This window comes from Salvia splendens, chromosome 16 (genome assembly GCF_004379255.2).
Source record: "Salvia splendens isolate huo1 chromosome 16, SspV2, whole genome shotgun sequence".
Taxonomy (NCBI): domain Eukaryota; kingdom Viridiplantae; phylum Streptophyta; class Magnoliopsida; order Lamiales; family Lamiaceae; genus Salvia; species Salvia splendens.
The window spans coordinates 5,345,847-5,361,819 of record NC_056047.1 but is presented as its reverse complement, the minus strand read 5'-3'; the positions used below and the strand labels follow the sequence as shown (position 1 = coordinate 5,361,819).

Below are 15,973 nucleotides of genomic sequence, written 5' to 3'. Positions count from 1 at the left end.
TACTATAATCTAGACATTTAAGAATAAAAATTACAATTTAATTAAAACTGTTATTTTTAATAAATCTCTACATTTTACATGATATTAACTACGGTTTTAGATATGAATGTAATTCTCAGTTTTTACCTTTATATTATACATCAAATGATTAATCAATTGATCTCTGAATAGTGAGGAGAGCTTAACCGATTTCTCCATCCATTAATTTCAATGGAATGATCAAAGGAATTTAATACGATAAAACGGAGTAATATAGAGCATCAACCATTTACTATTAAGAAAACCAACCTATGAAGGCGTTCCATATTCTTAGCATTTGGATCCAATTCTAACCGTTTTTCACGTCAAATATTTGTGAGCAAATTTATTGTTGATTTAATTTAGCCTAATAAATTATATTGGGCTCACTAAGAGTCAATAGAGAATAATGCTAACAAGATCTTTCTATAAATTTCAATTCTATTAATCAAAAGTGTCATGACCATGGTGGAAAAAAGAGTGTCGTCGGCTGTGATTCTCATATGGTGGCGTTGCTGCCTCAAACGTGGAGCATTCAGTACAACGTGGCTATCGACAACTGGATACACTGCACATCGACCTAAACTCTAGGCGGCGGCTGAAATAGACTGAGAGTCGTGTGACTGTACAAGATGGTGGGAGTCGAATGTGCCGGCTATGTAGGGCTTTTCCTCTTTTGCTCTCATTTCTCATTTTATCTTATTTTATTTAGGCCCAACAATAATTCATTATATTCACAGTATATAATAACTTTAGAATGCTAATTATGTTGAATAATTTGTGCTATAATTTATTATATATTTTGCTAATTACGTTTATAATTTGTGCTAGAATATTTATTATATATATTTTGCTAAAAGAGGTATATAGTATATTTTCTTTTACTATTTTTCCATATCTTTAAATAAAATATTGTCTAATAGTAATTATTTTAGTTCGTTTATTTGTAGTAATTATTTTTGTTCATTTACATAAAGTTATTTTGCTAAAAATAACTTTTTAACTTTATAATAATACTGTATTAGGGGTGCGTTAAAATGCTAACTTTTCTTATGAATATTACAATAAAATAACATAAAAAAATTTACCAATAGAAGGAATCAAACGGTTTTAATTTTGCAATCTTCATTCTACAATCAATGCTATTATAATTATTATTATAAATATTGTAACACTAGAAGAGAGTAGACGGTTTTCAGTCTACAATCTTCATTATACTATCAATGCTAATTAACATAGAAATAAGAACGGTCATTTGTTGAAGCGAAGAGACTCATCTTTTCATATTACCTAATTAATACAGAAATACTTAGAGTCAGTAGAAACAAAGCAAATCTCTATAAATACTCATTTGAAAAACAGCTTCTTCCAATCAAAACTTCAGCAACAAAAATGATTAATGCTGTAGCCGATGGGTTTTTGAGCAATGCAACTCCATATTTGGAGTTACACTATTTACTAACGTAATTTTTTTCATGGCATCTCATTCCAATGTCAATATTTTTGTTCCCTCATGATACTGTACAGAAGAAGAGGAGGATGAAAGAGAAAAAGGTAAGTGAAAGAAAGAAATCTATAGAGAACAACGACAAACACTCCTCCAGAAGATTTGAATGGTGAGTAAAAGATGAGAAGAGGGATATTGTAGGCAGCTTATGTATTTTTATTTCATTAGAAGATTGTATAAAGAGAAGAGGGACATTTCATTGGAAGAGTGTATAAAGAGAAGATGGAGATTGCAGGCGGCTTATGTTTCTTTTATTTCATTAGAAGAGTGTCATAATTTAAGGATTTAATTAGGATAATACAATTTTGAAATAGCTAATAAATTTAGAAATAAATTTATACTATAGTATAAAATTGTAATGCCATGATATTTTCGTATTTTGACTATACTATTTCGTATATTTTGTTGTAGATGATGATAGATATAAATCAGTTACAATCTATTCTTATGATTATGGAACTATCCCTATAATTATCGAATTCAAATTGTTGTTAGGTTTCAAATTTAGAAACGAAATAATTCTTTAAAATTTGATTATAGATTACAACGTTGTATTCATGGATTCAGTTATAATTTGAAAAATAATTATAGAATAATTACTTGAATGACTTGATTTTTAAGTATAAAGTCATTAATATCAAAAGCTACATAATATGTATAAATTTCAATGTAACTGTGACTACTTGGTTTGTATATCTCGGTTAGACAAACAATACACATTCTATGATTATTTTGTACTGAATTTTGATTGAGGTTTCAATATCCCCATGATATTAAAGTCTCTACATTGGTGTTGAAGTATTTTATACAATTATATAAAATCCATAATTATATTTACGGACATTTAATATTGCCATTGATTGGTATTTATAAGTATGAGAAATAACGACCTTTTGTTGTATGAGTATGCAGATTAACCGAAAGGTTGTAAAGTAAATTTTGAGATTATTGCTTCAATTGCCTTCCATTTCATTTTCCAAAATTTATTATACATTTATTCGTTACTCATTTCATAGAAATACAATGGCGGAAATTATTGTCATTCATTTTCCAGAATTTGATAACATTTACGTAACGCTTAGTTTTTAATTTTTGGGAAATTAAAAGGTTTAAATTTTTTAATAATAGGTGAAGAAGTGAAAAAGTTTTGAGGAGTTATCTTCTATTTTTTGGACTATAAATATATGACATTTGGTAATTTATCCACTCACATATTTTTTTTTCATCACGTTTTTCACTCCCTCCATATTTTCCAATACTCTTCATATTGTTTAACATGAAGTTATGATATTCTTTTTATTTTTTTCTATTATTAAAATTTGTTTTAAAGTGATTAACAAAGTAAAATTGAACTGGGACGGAGGGAGATTTTTTTTTATATTTGGCTCATTTGTTGGTCAGATGATTATATTTTAACGTTAAGGGTTTAGGATTTAAGTTTCAAAGTTTGGGTTTTTAGTGTATTAGGGTCACTATATTGCAATGTAATGAAGCTCGACTGTGATAAAGTATAGTACTAATTTAAATGGATATAGAATACAAAAAAGATTACACACAATTTTGTGATAATATTATTCTGCGTCGGCGCGTTTATAATTCAAAATACAATTTTAAAACCGTTTTGAGGTTTGAAAAGCTATTGTCCAATTTTAAAACTTGCAATACTACCAATTTGTTTTCGGAATCAAAACTTGATCTTGTGCATTATTATTTAAATAATGAAGTTACAATTTTGTATTCGTGAGGAAAACAAAATTACTTGCTTTTTTAGTATAATATCATTGATAAAAGCTAGACTATTTTAAATGGGTACATAAGTACTACTCCAAAATAAAATAAATTAACTCAATATATACATGTAAAATAATCATGCATCAAATAATAAATTAATTGAAATGTACATTTTAAAATAAATCTTATCAAATTAGTACTGTAGTACAATGCATTCAACATAAATTCGTGGATTAATATAATTAAAAATGTTGATGATTGAATAAGAACGTGATATCATCTCTATATTTTGAATTGTTTCATAATCAAACAATCACGAAATTAGTTAGAACTAATATATTTACATTTTAAATTGTATAACATAGAAAATGGGAGTTTTGGTGAAATTTACAAGATTGCCATTTAATTTTAAAAAATTATATTAAATTAAAAATGTATAATTGAAGGTCTAAAAATATGTTTGATTAAGTGGAGTGAGTGAAAGGTTTTACTGTGTCATTTAAATTTGGTGATATGGGGAAATAATTAGATTACCTTCCATTTTAAATCAATTAAATTATCTTGATTTGTGGATAATTAAATCATATAGTAAAACACCGATCTTAATTTATAATAATCCAATATCTACACTACATAAAACAAAATTAATTATATATGTAAACAATTAGATATTAACAAATTCAGTAAAAATTGGCAAATAAATCAACACATGACATTACTTTATTAATATGATAATTAACCATTGGTGACAAAGTGAAAATATAGTTTAATTTATTAGTTTTGAATAAATTTATCGTACACAAATTTATTAGAAAGTAATTAGGACTTTTGTGATTTATGTAAATTTGTAAATTATAATTATATTTGGGAAATACATCATACACTTATAAAATATTTGTGATTCATCATTGTTTTTCATTTTAATTAATCAATTAACAGTTTAAAATCGTATGATAAAAAAATATTTTGTCGTGCATCGCACGTGGGTTAAAACTAGTAACAAATAACAGTTGACTCCATATACTTGTTAACACGATTAACTCCACTAGCTACAAATTCGCATCTAAATATATTTTTTTTTCTTAAATGGTGTGCCGTGGTCTTACTATATCTCTTTTAAAATAGGATTTTAATAATAAAATTCTCAAATATAAAACCAATATTTTAGTATTTCTAATTTTCAGCAGTAATACTAAATCATTGGTAAAATAATGGTACACAAAACGATTTATTATATTAATGAGTAAGTAATAAATTTTAGACTTAAGCCAATTTTAACAAAAATAATATCTTTTGACAAAAATAATTAGCTACAACCAAAATTAAAGTATAGTTTGTGTATTGTGGGCACGTTCTTCAAATAAATTATCACACACACAAAAAAATGCCTATCAGAGTTCCTGGGACAGAATTTCCCGTTGGTAATGTTGTAAATTTCATATAATTAGTCTCGTAAATTTGAAAAACAAATAAAGGTTATGGAGTTTGCAATATAGAATTCCTTTACAATAAGAAAAAATAAAAATTCACATGAAAAACATTACGACTTGTTTTTCATCCCCTTTTTTTCTGACGACGCCGCGAGGACTAAAACACAACTTCATAATGTATATAATTATTTTAAAATTACAAAGGCATTTTTCAATCATGCAAATCAATAACGATGATGTAGATCTTTCTCCTAAATATTAAATTTAGTGTTCAACTACTAGGACTACTATTATGGGACGACAAATGGTATATCAAGATGACAAGATGTGATATTATACAAAAATCATAAGGTACATAATTAAAAAAATTGTAATCGTATAATTCGAATTGGTACCATAAGAATATAGTAGTAGTTTAATAAGTTTTAAAAAAAATGTTATATAACATATTTATGTGAGTATTATTTAGTGTTTTTCTTATTTAGACTATGTCAATAGTGATTTTATTTTACATATTTAGTTTAATTCTAACGTTAAAATATGTATTTTTTATATTATTCATTTTGCAGATTATAAAAATTGAATAAAATAAACTTCAATTTTTATGTAAGTCGTAGAATTAGTAATGTTAATAATGCTCATTATATAAAATCTTAGTCGGCAACGTACAATTACAAAAATAAATGTCATTGTCAACTAATTATAAAATTTGCGCGACCAAATTATGAATGAAAATCCCTTCAATCAATACTCAAATGTCAATTAAAATTTAAAAGGCTATCTTATCAACTAACTAGTTTAATCTTGAAAGATAGAACATCACATCGATACTAATTAGTACAAACTTAATTAATGAAATTTCATTTCGTATCAATTCAATTTCTGAATCAACTATTATCAATTTACTAGCTAACTTAACTATATTTAAAAAGCCATGTTATCGAATCAATATTCCAAATCCAAGCAGTAACCTAAGTAAAGTAAAACCTATGTAATCCACTCCTATTAATTTCAAAGGTCGATGAAAATATTGATTTCCAAACTCTAATTAAACGAACTATCCACTGACATTTATTTCCCAAATTAAATTAAATCTCACTGACACAACACGACATTTCGTTTCTAATCTATATCAATAAGTTATATCCGTTCTTGTTGGGCTTAAGATGCCTATTCAATTTAGAAGAATAGCCCACAAAACAAACTGACCCATTTAATTTCGGCCCAACTTATGAATATTCACCAATTCATTCTTTTACCATTATCATTATTTAATTATATTATCACCAAAGAAGGCATCTACTTTAATTTATGAATAGTACTGTAGAGTAGTAGTAGTATTTTTGGATGATGTCTGTTAATAGAAAAGTCTGTGTATGGTATAAGTTAGTAGACACTTTTTTTCTCGGATAACTTATAAATTGTTTCTTTATATATACCATATATATAAGTAATTGTACTGATAAATTATTGCTATGTATATATGATATGGTTTAAAATTAGAGCTGTGTCGCATTACTTGCAAGACTAGTCAATTAAGATTAGTTGAGTCTAAGCATCAAAGCTTAAATCTCATTTTTCAATTATTCAACCATTTCATTTTACCAAGTTCAATGATTATATGTTTCACCAAGAAAAAGCGAATGATATTATTAATGATACAGAAATTCATCTGCTTTATTTGCTAATAAAGCAGATGAATACTATTGAAATCCCCTTTTCTTTTCAATTGGTATATGCATATCGGTTTTGGTGCCTTTTTCGTTTTTTCTTTCTCTCGTTATTTCAACTTTTTCAAGTTCTAAGTTTTGAGTCTTTTGAGTCTGCTTATCTATAAACTAAAATAAAAGAAGTTCCTAACTTGATTCACTTCGTATCAGTACATAAACACAGACAATCTTATCATAATTCAAGATTAATAGTCCAAAATTAACTACTACAGTATATAATTCCAGTCATTTTCGTCACTCAAAAAAAACAAACAAATAGTAGTAGCAGTAAATTTTTACTTGTCTTGAATTTCTCTCCTGAGCAATTCTTGCAAAAAATCATTCCAAGCATCAATGGGTCCAGGCAAACACCAATGCACGCAGTCATACCGCATTACCAATTTTACCCCTGGCGGACTCCCATATTTACTCGGATGGCCATCCGGCCTCAGCAACAGAGACAAGGTGGCATCAAACAGCTCAAACCTCCCTCCATTTACCCCCCCTGCTTTCCGTGCAATTTCCAGCTCCTCCAGCTGTATCTTATGAAACTCCGCCTCCCTCTCCTCCAGCTCCGCCTCGTCCCTCTTCACCGGGCTCATCCGCAGACAATTCCCGTGGTTATCGAACGTCCCACCCTCGAAATGCGAGGGCGAGAGCGTCCGCACAAACGTCACCCCGTTGTATCCCGGGGCGCTGTTGATGGCGTTGAACGCTGTATGGAAGGCGTGGCGGTAGATGAAGGACGGGAGGAGGTGCTCGATGTCCTCGTACGGCTCCGGGCAGTAGACGCAGCCGGTGCGGGTGCGGTTGAAGTGGAAGTAGGTCGGGCGGAAGAACCAGTGGCCCGCCGAGATGACGACGAAGTTGAACTGCGCGACCTGGCTCGACCAGGTCTCGTCGACCTCGTCGAGGTATAGGTCGAACGGGCGGCCCGTGGAGGTGTCGAGGGATCCGGTCTTGACTAGATACGGCGCCCAGAAAAGGCAAATGGTGAAGTCGTACTCTTTGTATCGGAACCATATTTGTTTTCCCGATGGCTCTGCCGTCTCTTCGGGACGTGCGACCTAAAATATCGATATATCGGACTCTTACTGATTTTGAACTATTAACAAAATTGGGTGATTTATGTTCTAAAATTGAATTGAAATACGAAAATGTAAATGCTAAAAAAGAAAGAACCAAGAATGCTAATAATAAAAATATAAAATAACAAAATGTAAATAGGTTTGATTGCTCAATAAGTGAGGGCAGCGGCCCCTACTCTAAACTTTAATAATTCCCTGTTGACACGGTACAGATTAAACACCGAATTAGCACCACTTCTACACTACACAAGTGGTCGTATTATTTTTTTTTTTCTATTTTCTTTTCTATTATTGCTATAAATGAATTGTATATTGAGAATTTCAAATAAGAGTTGATTTGTCATGATTCATGCTTTTCAATTACGCTTAAATCTTGTACACTCCCACTACCAATTATTATCCGCATGCCAAGGATCCTACACACTAAAAAATTTATTATACAGAAGTTTTTATCATCATGACTATAGAATATTATGTTTAAACATAATTGATGAAAGATATTTTAGTACTATAATTTTTATTTTATTTTATTTTGTGTAAACATGTATGATGATCCTCTATCTATACTCTATCGATCTCCCCATTTCTCCACACACTATCCATCTTCCACAAAAAACAAAAAGAAAAAGTCTACTTTCCCATCACTTTTCAGTAATCTTCATTTGAAGGACGACTGTCGGCCGGTCTTGAGAATCAAATTCACAAATAATTCAAATTCTTAGTTGTCAACAGACTGTAGCCACTAGGAATAATTTAGACAAAAAACGTGTAGGTTGGGTAGAAAATAAATGATTATACAGGTCATGCTTAGTTGCGTGGTATCTTGAACAAATTGTTTGTCTCATTTTTTATAGGGGTGATGTTTCTCTCTCTCACTATAAAAGATACTACCTCCGTCCACCAAAATTCGTCCCAGTTTGATCGGGCACGAGTTTTAAGAAATGTAATAAAAAGTGGGTTGAAAAAGTTAGTGAAATGTGGGCTTGACTTTTATATATTAGTTTTATAATAAAATGTGAGTAGGAATGAATTAGTGGAATGTAGGGTCCACTACCAAAAGTGGTAAAAGTGAAATGGGACAAATTTTGAGGGACGGACGAAAAAGGAAAGTTGGGACAAATTTTCAGGGGGAGGGAGTAGTATAAACAAAATCTGAGTAACGTGCTTGCCGACAGCAGCATCAAAACAATTGTATATTAATGATGTGTTTCTTGGTTTGATTCATTCAGACTACCCAATTTAGACTTGTTATCGACCACTTGGCATGTGATAACATTTTGCCCCGGACACATACATACCAGTCAAATAATAGATCTACGAATACTACCTGAGATTGAATTTGAACCACTAGATCAGAAAGTGGACGGATTAGATTTTGTTCCACAACTTTCAGATTTTGAAAACACAAAGGTCTTTTTCTAGATCGTTTTAGTTCATAAAAGGGGTAACGCAATAATTTTATAAATTCAATGTATTTTGCGAGGATAAGGTAATTCTGTAGCAGTTTTAGGCGAATACAAGAGTATAATTAGGCAATTTCAGATGAGATTAAAACGATATTCGTAAATCAAAGAGTTACCTTAGACAAGAGGCAAAGCAAGGACTGCATATGATTCCTAGCGACGGAATCGCCAACAAAGGCTAACGACTTTCCCCTGACCAATTCGAGAAAGAGATCGGGGCGGAAGAGGGGAAGGTCGCAGCCGTCGGGCTTCCACTTCCACCTGAGGTATTCGATGTCGGGCCGCCCGAACTTCATGCAGTTCTGGTGCTCCTGGATTCTATTGCAGGTCTCGTTGGTGTAGTACGGGCCCTCCGGATTCCGCACCCATTGGCCCGTAAATAAATCGCATTCCGCGGCAGATTTGATTAAATTATCGGTGGCGGCGCGTGAGGGGAGTGTTAGGGATAATTTCTGGTTGGAGCTGGTGGTGGTGGTGGTGGTGGTAGTTGAAGTGGTGGAGGAGCCTTTGGTGGTGTACAAGAGGATTGTGAGGAGGAGTGTTAGTAGAGCTGCGATTGGAGCAGCCTTTACTGCTTTTTTTCGCATTTGGGACTTCCCAATCATGATGAGTGTCACACTGGCTTGGTTTCGCCAATCTTACTCTTTTATTTCAATATTTCTACTGAATAATCCGAGCAAGCCAGATCCACGACGCGTAAATGATGAAGTGTAATTATATAACCCAGCACTAATAAATATACTATTAGATATTGCGATGAATGCGGTGGGTCACGTAGGGGTGAGCAAAAAAACGGAAATCGAATATCCGAACCGAACTAAACCGAAATTTTGAAATACGGTTCGTTTCGATTTTGAAAATACAAAAATTTCAATTTTTCGGTTCCGGCGAAGAAAAAAACCGAATTATATATATATATATATATATATATATATTCTATTAATTTAATATATTATATTATATATAATATATAAATATATATATATATTCTTTTAATATATTCTACTATATAATATAATATATATTATATGTATTATTAATTTTATATTATATATAAATATTCTATTAGTATATATAAAATAAATTACACATATACTATATGTTAATATTATATTTATTTTTTCGGGTTTTTTGGTTTTTTTAAGTTCGATTTTCAATTTTTTAGTTTCGATTTTTCGGGTTCGATTCGGTTAGGATTTAGAACTAAATTCAGTTTTTCTGTGCCAAAACCGAACCGAAACCCGAATGCACACCCCTAGATCATATGTGTTTGTATAATTAAATATTTAAATAAACACGATATCTTTATAGGTTTGCACGACAATTTGAAACTGAATGCTCCAGTAAATAATTGTGGGGTAAATTAATGGAAGGTTCGAGGAAGGTTAGGTAGATTAACGCCTAGCTACTTCATAACTGGAGGGCAAAGTCAATTCACATCTTAAGTTTTCAGAAATATAAAAAGAAAAACATTCATTAAATTGTTAATAGAAATAATTTCACAACTGTACAAGGACGAAATAATTTTGCTCTAATCTCATAACTCAGATGTTACAATGTATCCTCACCCAATCTTACAATTAATTACGAGTTGACTGAAAAGGACGAACAAGAAAAAAGATAAAGTTTGCTTTTTTTAAATAAAAAAATCAGTAGTGATGAGGCACTACCACTGCCACATGCCACTCAATATAAAAAATATGCAACTCGAATATTTCGTATAGAGAATCAAATTAAGTTATTTTGCACAATTTAAAAATACTACTACTATATGCATTTCGAATCTTTCGATTAGATAATCAAATTAAGTTGTTTTGCTTATTATTTATGTAACGATGTAAAGATTAGATCTATATTAGGCTTCATTGCAGCCTCTTTTTATATAAGAAATTCGGAGATACGAATAAGTTATAAGAAGAACAAAAAATAATACAAGGATCCAAAAGATTATAAATATAGTTAGATCTACAAAACAAATAACCATATCTGAAGTAACGAGGAAATTAAGTGTTAAAAGATTTAAGATCTAAGAGCATCCACAAGGGTGGCGGAAGAGCCGGCGTCCGTCCGCGCCGCTGACACGGTGGTGTCTCGTCGTCGCTGCGCTCGCGCCGTTGACGCGGCAGCCAGTTGTGGACGCAGAAAATCATATTGATAGGGGCTATGTTTACTACATATTTCTTAAAAGTATATTTTTAGATTATTAATAGGGGCTTTACATAGAAATTTATATTTAATTTGGACAAATATAAAATTTTTATAAAAGAAAAGCTCCCAAAAAATGGTTTTAGGGAGGGCTTAAGCCCCTTGTTAGCTACACTTGTGTCCGCCAATGGCGCCAGCGAGCAGGACACGTGGCGTTGGACGATTGGGCAACGGCATAGCCGTTGCCTTTAAATGTTTTTTTTTATTTAAAATCAATTTTTAATTAAAAAAAACCGATAAAAATTAAAAAAAAAAATCACTTCCCAAAAAAAATATATCCGTTTATTACCGTTTTTTACACCTTTTTAATTTCCCCCCCCCCAAAATACACACTTTCATCTATAAATACCTCCACTTTCACACCCAAAAATTCACATAAAACTACACAATTCTCATCTTCATTCTCCAATATCCATTCTCATCTTCACTCTCCCATATCCATTTTCATCTTCATTCTCTCATACCTTATAATATAACAATGTCCGGCCAAGGCGATGACCACCCTCTCTCTCACGGTTGGAACCCCGAATGGTTTGGTGGAGTTTAATTATGTAATTTTTAATTTTTAATTTTTAGGAGTTTAATTATGTAATTTTTAATTTTTAGTATTTTAATTATGTAATTTTTAATTTTTAGGATTTTAATTATGTCTTTTTTATTTTATTTGTAATTTGTAATATTTATTGTGGTTTTTTAATGAATTTTAGTATCATGGAAATGTTTTTGTTTAATTGAATTTTAAATTAACTGTGGGTGTTGTGCTCTTGCCAGAGAGCAGACAGAAAAAATGGGGTCGGGCCCACAACCGTACCGCTGGTAAGAGCACAGTTGGGGATGCTCTAAAAGCACTTCAACCATTGATGAGTAGAATTATGATAAAGTTTTCTACTACAATGAAATTTGAATTCTCTGATAGATGTCAACATCATTTCATTAAAAATACACCCACTTCATAAACTACAAAAATTTGAAAAGCATACACACCAAAAAGTGGGGCAGTATTTTCATCAACATTATCATCAATGAATGAATGTAATGATAATGATAATATTACACAAGAATTTCCTATTAAAATAAAAACAATTAGTAAAATATTAATTGTGTTGAATTTCTCGCCTCAACAATTCCTGCAAAAAATCACTCCAAGCATCAATGGGGCCAGGCAAACACCAATGCACGCAGTCATTACGCAATACCACATTTGCCCCTGGCAAATGGCCATATTTACTAGGATGCCCATCCGGCCTCAGCCACATGGGCATGGTTAGGGATGTCAATGTAGCCCGTAACCCGTGGGCTGACCCGAATAGCCCGCTAAATTTATAGGGTTAGGGCTGGAAATTTCTAGCCCGATAAAATTAAAACCCGATTAGCCCGCACCCGATTAACCCGCGACCCGTTAGGGCTAGACCCGAAAACCCGATGGGCTGGCCCGAAAACCCGATAAAATTTCTATTATTCTATTTTTTACTTATAATTCGACATTTTATTGATTAATTTTATAATATAGATAACTAAAAAAATAACTTTCAATTTTATATTAAATATACAAATTATATATTGAATTTTTATTAATATAATAATTGATAAATAAATTAAAAACTTCAAATTCACTTAAAAAAAAAAAAATTTCTACAACATGCATTAAAATTTCTCGAAATATCTCAAATATTAGTATTTGATCATGTTTATGATTGAGTTTGACCATATATCTCAAATGTATCATAATTAAATATTTTACATTTTATGAATATAACTAATTTTCATTGTTATTTATTGGATTGATTGCATGTAAATCTTATCGGTAGCAACCCGATTAACCCGCCGGGCTAGCCCGAAACCCGAGCTTTTAGGGTTAGGGTTGAACTTTTACAACCCGAAAAAATTCACAACCCGATTAGCCCGCACCCGATTGACCCGCAACCCGAGTAGGGCCGGCCCGAAACCCGATGGGCCGACCCGATTGACATCCCTAGGCATGGTGGTATCAAATAGAACAAACTTCCCTCCAGTTAGCCTCCCTGCTCTTCTTGCAATTTCCTGCTCCTCCAACTGTATCGTATGAAACTCCGACGCGCCCTCCGCGAGTGTCGTCTGGTTCCTCGTAAACGGCGTCTTCCGCACGCAGTCCCCGCCATTGTCCCACGCGCCGCCCTCGAAATGCGACGGCGCGTAGGTCCGCACGAACGTCACGCCTCTGTATCCGGCGGCGGCGTGGATGGCGCGGAACGCCGTGCGGAAGGCGTGGCGGTAGGCGAAGGCCGGCGCGAGGTGCGTGATGTTGGAGTCAGGCTCGGGACAGTAGAGGCAGCCGTGGAGGCGGCGGTTGAGGTGGAAGTAGCTCGGGCGGAAGAACCAGGGGCCGGCGGAGATTATGAGGTAGTCGAAATGTGCGATTTGGTTGGACCACGTGTCGTCGAACTCGTCGAGGTATAGATCGAACGGGCGGCCGTGGGAGGGGTCTATGGTTCCGGTCTTGACCAGAAACGGCGTCCAGAAAATAGTGATGTTGAAGTCGTGCTCTTTGTATTGATACAATATTTTTGAATACAATGGATCCGCGGACTCTACGGGACGTGCAACCTCTTGTATACATATATCAAATTCTTAGTTACTACCATTAGAATACTATGAATTGAATGAAAAATATCTAATTATTATTCAGACTATTAAATCTTACAGTAAAAAAGAGTAAATTGTTCCTTTAAACAAACTAGTGGAGTAGTAATTAATAGAATAAAAAAGATTAACACTAATGCTAACTAAATGGGAGTTCATATTGGTCACCGAATAGAAACAAGTTATGTAGTACACCTAATTAATTTGTAAACTAAAGAGAAGAGAGAGATAGAGATGGAGTTTTAGTAGTATTACCTTAGACAAGAGGCAAATCAAGGACTGCATGTGATTTATAGCAACAGAATCACCGATAAACGCTAATGATTTTCCCTTTACCATTTGCAGAAAGAGATGGGGCTGGAAAAGGGGAAGGTCGCAGGCGTCGGGCTTCCACCTCCATTTGAGGTAGTCCGTATCGGGCCGCCCGAATTTCATGCAATTCTGATGCTCCTGAATTGCATCGCACGTCTCGTTGGTATAGTACGGGCCCTCCGGATTCCGCACCCATTCGCCCGCAAACAGGTCGCATTCGGCCCCTCGTTTGTAGTTAGCCCGGGAAACGAATGTTGGGGTGGCTCCTCCGATGAAGGAGAGGTATAAATGGATTGTTAGGAGGAGTGTTAATAAGGCTGCTACGATTATTGGAGCGAGCTTCTGTGATTTTTTTCGCATTTGGGTTTTTCCAAATGGATTCATCATCTTCACGCTAAATTAAAATTCACAACTTTTCACACTTAAATACACCTGTCTATTCTATCTATTAATTAAATATGAGAGAGATTCACGGAATGATGAAAGTCAAGTGTATTATTAATCTGACTAAATACACACGCACACGGTGAGGCGTGTCTACATTTTCAAAATTAGTAGTAGTAATGAAATGATCCAGGAAGTCTTGTAATTGGTGGACAAAGTTAATCCAAATCAGATTAAGATCTCCCACGACGTCAAATTAAAATATGAGCTAAGTTTATCATGTTTTAACTGTATAATAATATGAAGGCCCAAAATATTATGATTTACGACTGATCAAAGGAATCACGTTTCGGCCCAACATTCTGTGTTACTACTATTGGGCTTTTGAAGCCCATCACATTTGGGTCTCTGTTATTAGGATTCACATTAATCAAATACTCCATCAGTTAAATATTTTATGATTTTTTACCCCCTTCTAACATTATTGTGACAATATTAATTGCATTGTCAAAGTTATATGCAATGCAACACTATCAATTGTCAAAGTTGAAAGATTGTTACGTCTCTATAGCATTTTCTCTGATAGCATTGTTTCCTTTCTTCCAATGAGTTGTTTGAGGCATAAAGCGACTGCTCATATAAAAGTTATGGTCATATTTCAGTTCCCTACTAATTGTCATTTCAAAATTAATATGGACAATTAGCTTTTTATTTTCTTTTTATCTTGGAAAAATTTAGCACCTCATATAAAATTCTAATGGTCACATTTCAATTCCGTGCTGAAATTTGTCACATAAATATCTTTAATGACAGTGCAGGACCATTGATTATTAGTGGAAGCAATTGATTTTCATTTCCTGCTTCAAAATAATCGATACTAGTAGTATTCTCTATTTTTTTATGTTGGGATTGTCTAGCCACGTGTGCATATATATGCATGTCAATTCTTGGTGTGATTTTTAATAATGCAAAAATTAATTATGTTGGGTGTTAAGCCTAATGTTACGAAAATTATATATCTAAACAAACTTTCATTAAATGAAAAACTAGTAATTAATATGCATTGGCTCGTTTAACTTCGTACAAAAGATTAATATGCATTGGCTCGTTTAAAAAGATTGTTATCAGGTAAAGGAAAAAAATTATTAGTATGTCATTTTGTAATGTTAGTTTCCCCTTATTTTCTAAAATAGAAATAGATAGCGCCAGCCTACCATAATCGCCTCATTTGGATATAATTATGCGGTGAATACAATTTAGTTGAAATCGTACAAATTAATTTTTCTCCACATTAATTAATAATCTCAATCATAGTTTGTATGCAATATTTTGGATAGTTTTTTGGGCATGTCTATTAATCTGTTTGTCCATTTTTTATTTCATCATGAATAAATATTTCAACTCTATCTACTTTCATTATCCTCCATTTGTCAAACTTTGCTTCGTCAAGATGTTTTTTATACAGATGGAAACACTAATATTTGTTTCTAATAATTAAATCATAGCC

At 32.7% G+C, this 15,973-nt stretch overlaps 2 protein-coding genes across 2 annotated transcripts; both read right to left on the bottom strand.

Moving 5' to 3' along the window:
* Positions 1–6,566: 6,566 nt before the first annotated feature.
* Positions 6,567–9,655, bottom strand: LOC121771808 (protein trichome birefringence-like 19). Its single transcript, XM_042168694.1, has 2 exons — positions 9,063–9,655; positions 6,567–7,462 (listed from the first exon to the last, which is right to left on the bottom strand). Exons 1-2 carry the CDS (start codon positions 9,549–9,551, stop codon positions 6,692–6,694), a joined length of 1,260 nt encoding a protein of 419 aa, XP_042024628.1. The 5' UTR covers positions 9,552–9,655; the 3' UTR covers positions 6,567–6,691.
* A 2,401-nt stretch (positions 9,656–12,056) lies between these two features.
* Positions 12,057–14,576, bottom strand: LOC121772110 (protein trichome birefringence-like 19). The gene is made up of 3 exons (XM_042169091.1): positions 14,026–14,576; positions 13,136–13,734; positions 12,057–12,417 (listed from the first exon to the last, which is right to left on the bottom strand). Exons 1-3 carry the CDS (start codon positions 14,467–14,469, stop codon positions 12,246–12,248), a joined length of 1,215 nt encoding a protein of 404 aa, XP_042025025.1. The 5' UTR covers positions 14,470–14,576; the 3' UTR covers positions 12,057–12,245.
* Between the last annotated feature and the right edge of the window lie 1,397 nt (positions 14,577–15,973).

Excerpts from the sequence above, each read along its gene's own strand:
- LOC121771808 (XM_042168694.1), bottom strand. The coding sequence starts at position 9,551 with ATGATTGGGAAGTCCCAAATGCGAAAAAAAGCAGTAAAGGCTGCTCCA. Across the intron at positions 7,463-9,062 it reads TGCTTTGCCTCTTGTCTAAG|GTCGCACGTCCCGAAGAGAC; the intron begins GTAACTCTTTGA and ends TCGATATTTTAG.
- LOC121772110 (XM_042169091.1), bottom strand. The coding sequence starts at position 14,469 with ATGATGAATCCATTTGGAAAAACCCAAATGCGAAAAAAATCACAGAAG. Across the intron at positions 13,735-14,025 it reads TGATTTGCCTCTTGTCTAAG|GTTGCACGTCCCGTAGAGTC; the intron begins GTAATACTACTA and ends TGTATACAAGAG. Across the intron at positions 12,418-13,135 it reads AAGTTTGTTCTATTTGATAC|AACCATGCCCATGTGGCTGA; the intron begins CACCATGCCTAG and ends ATTGACATCCCT.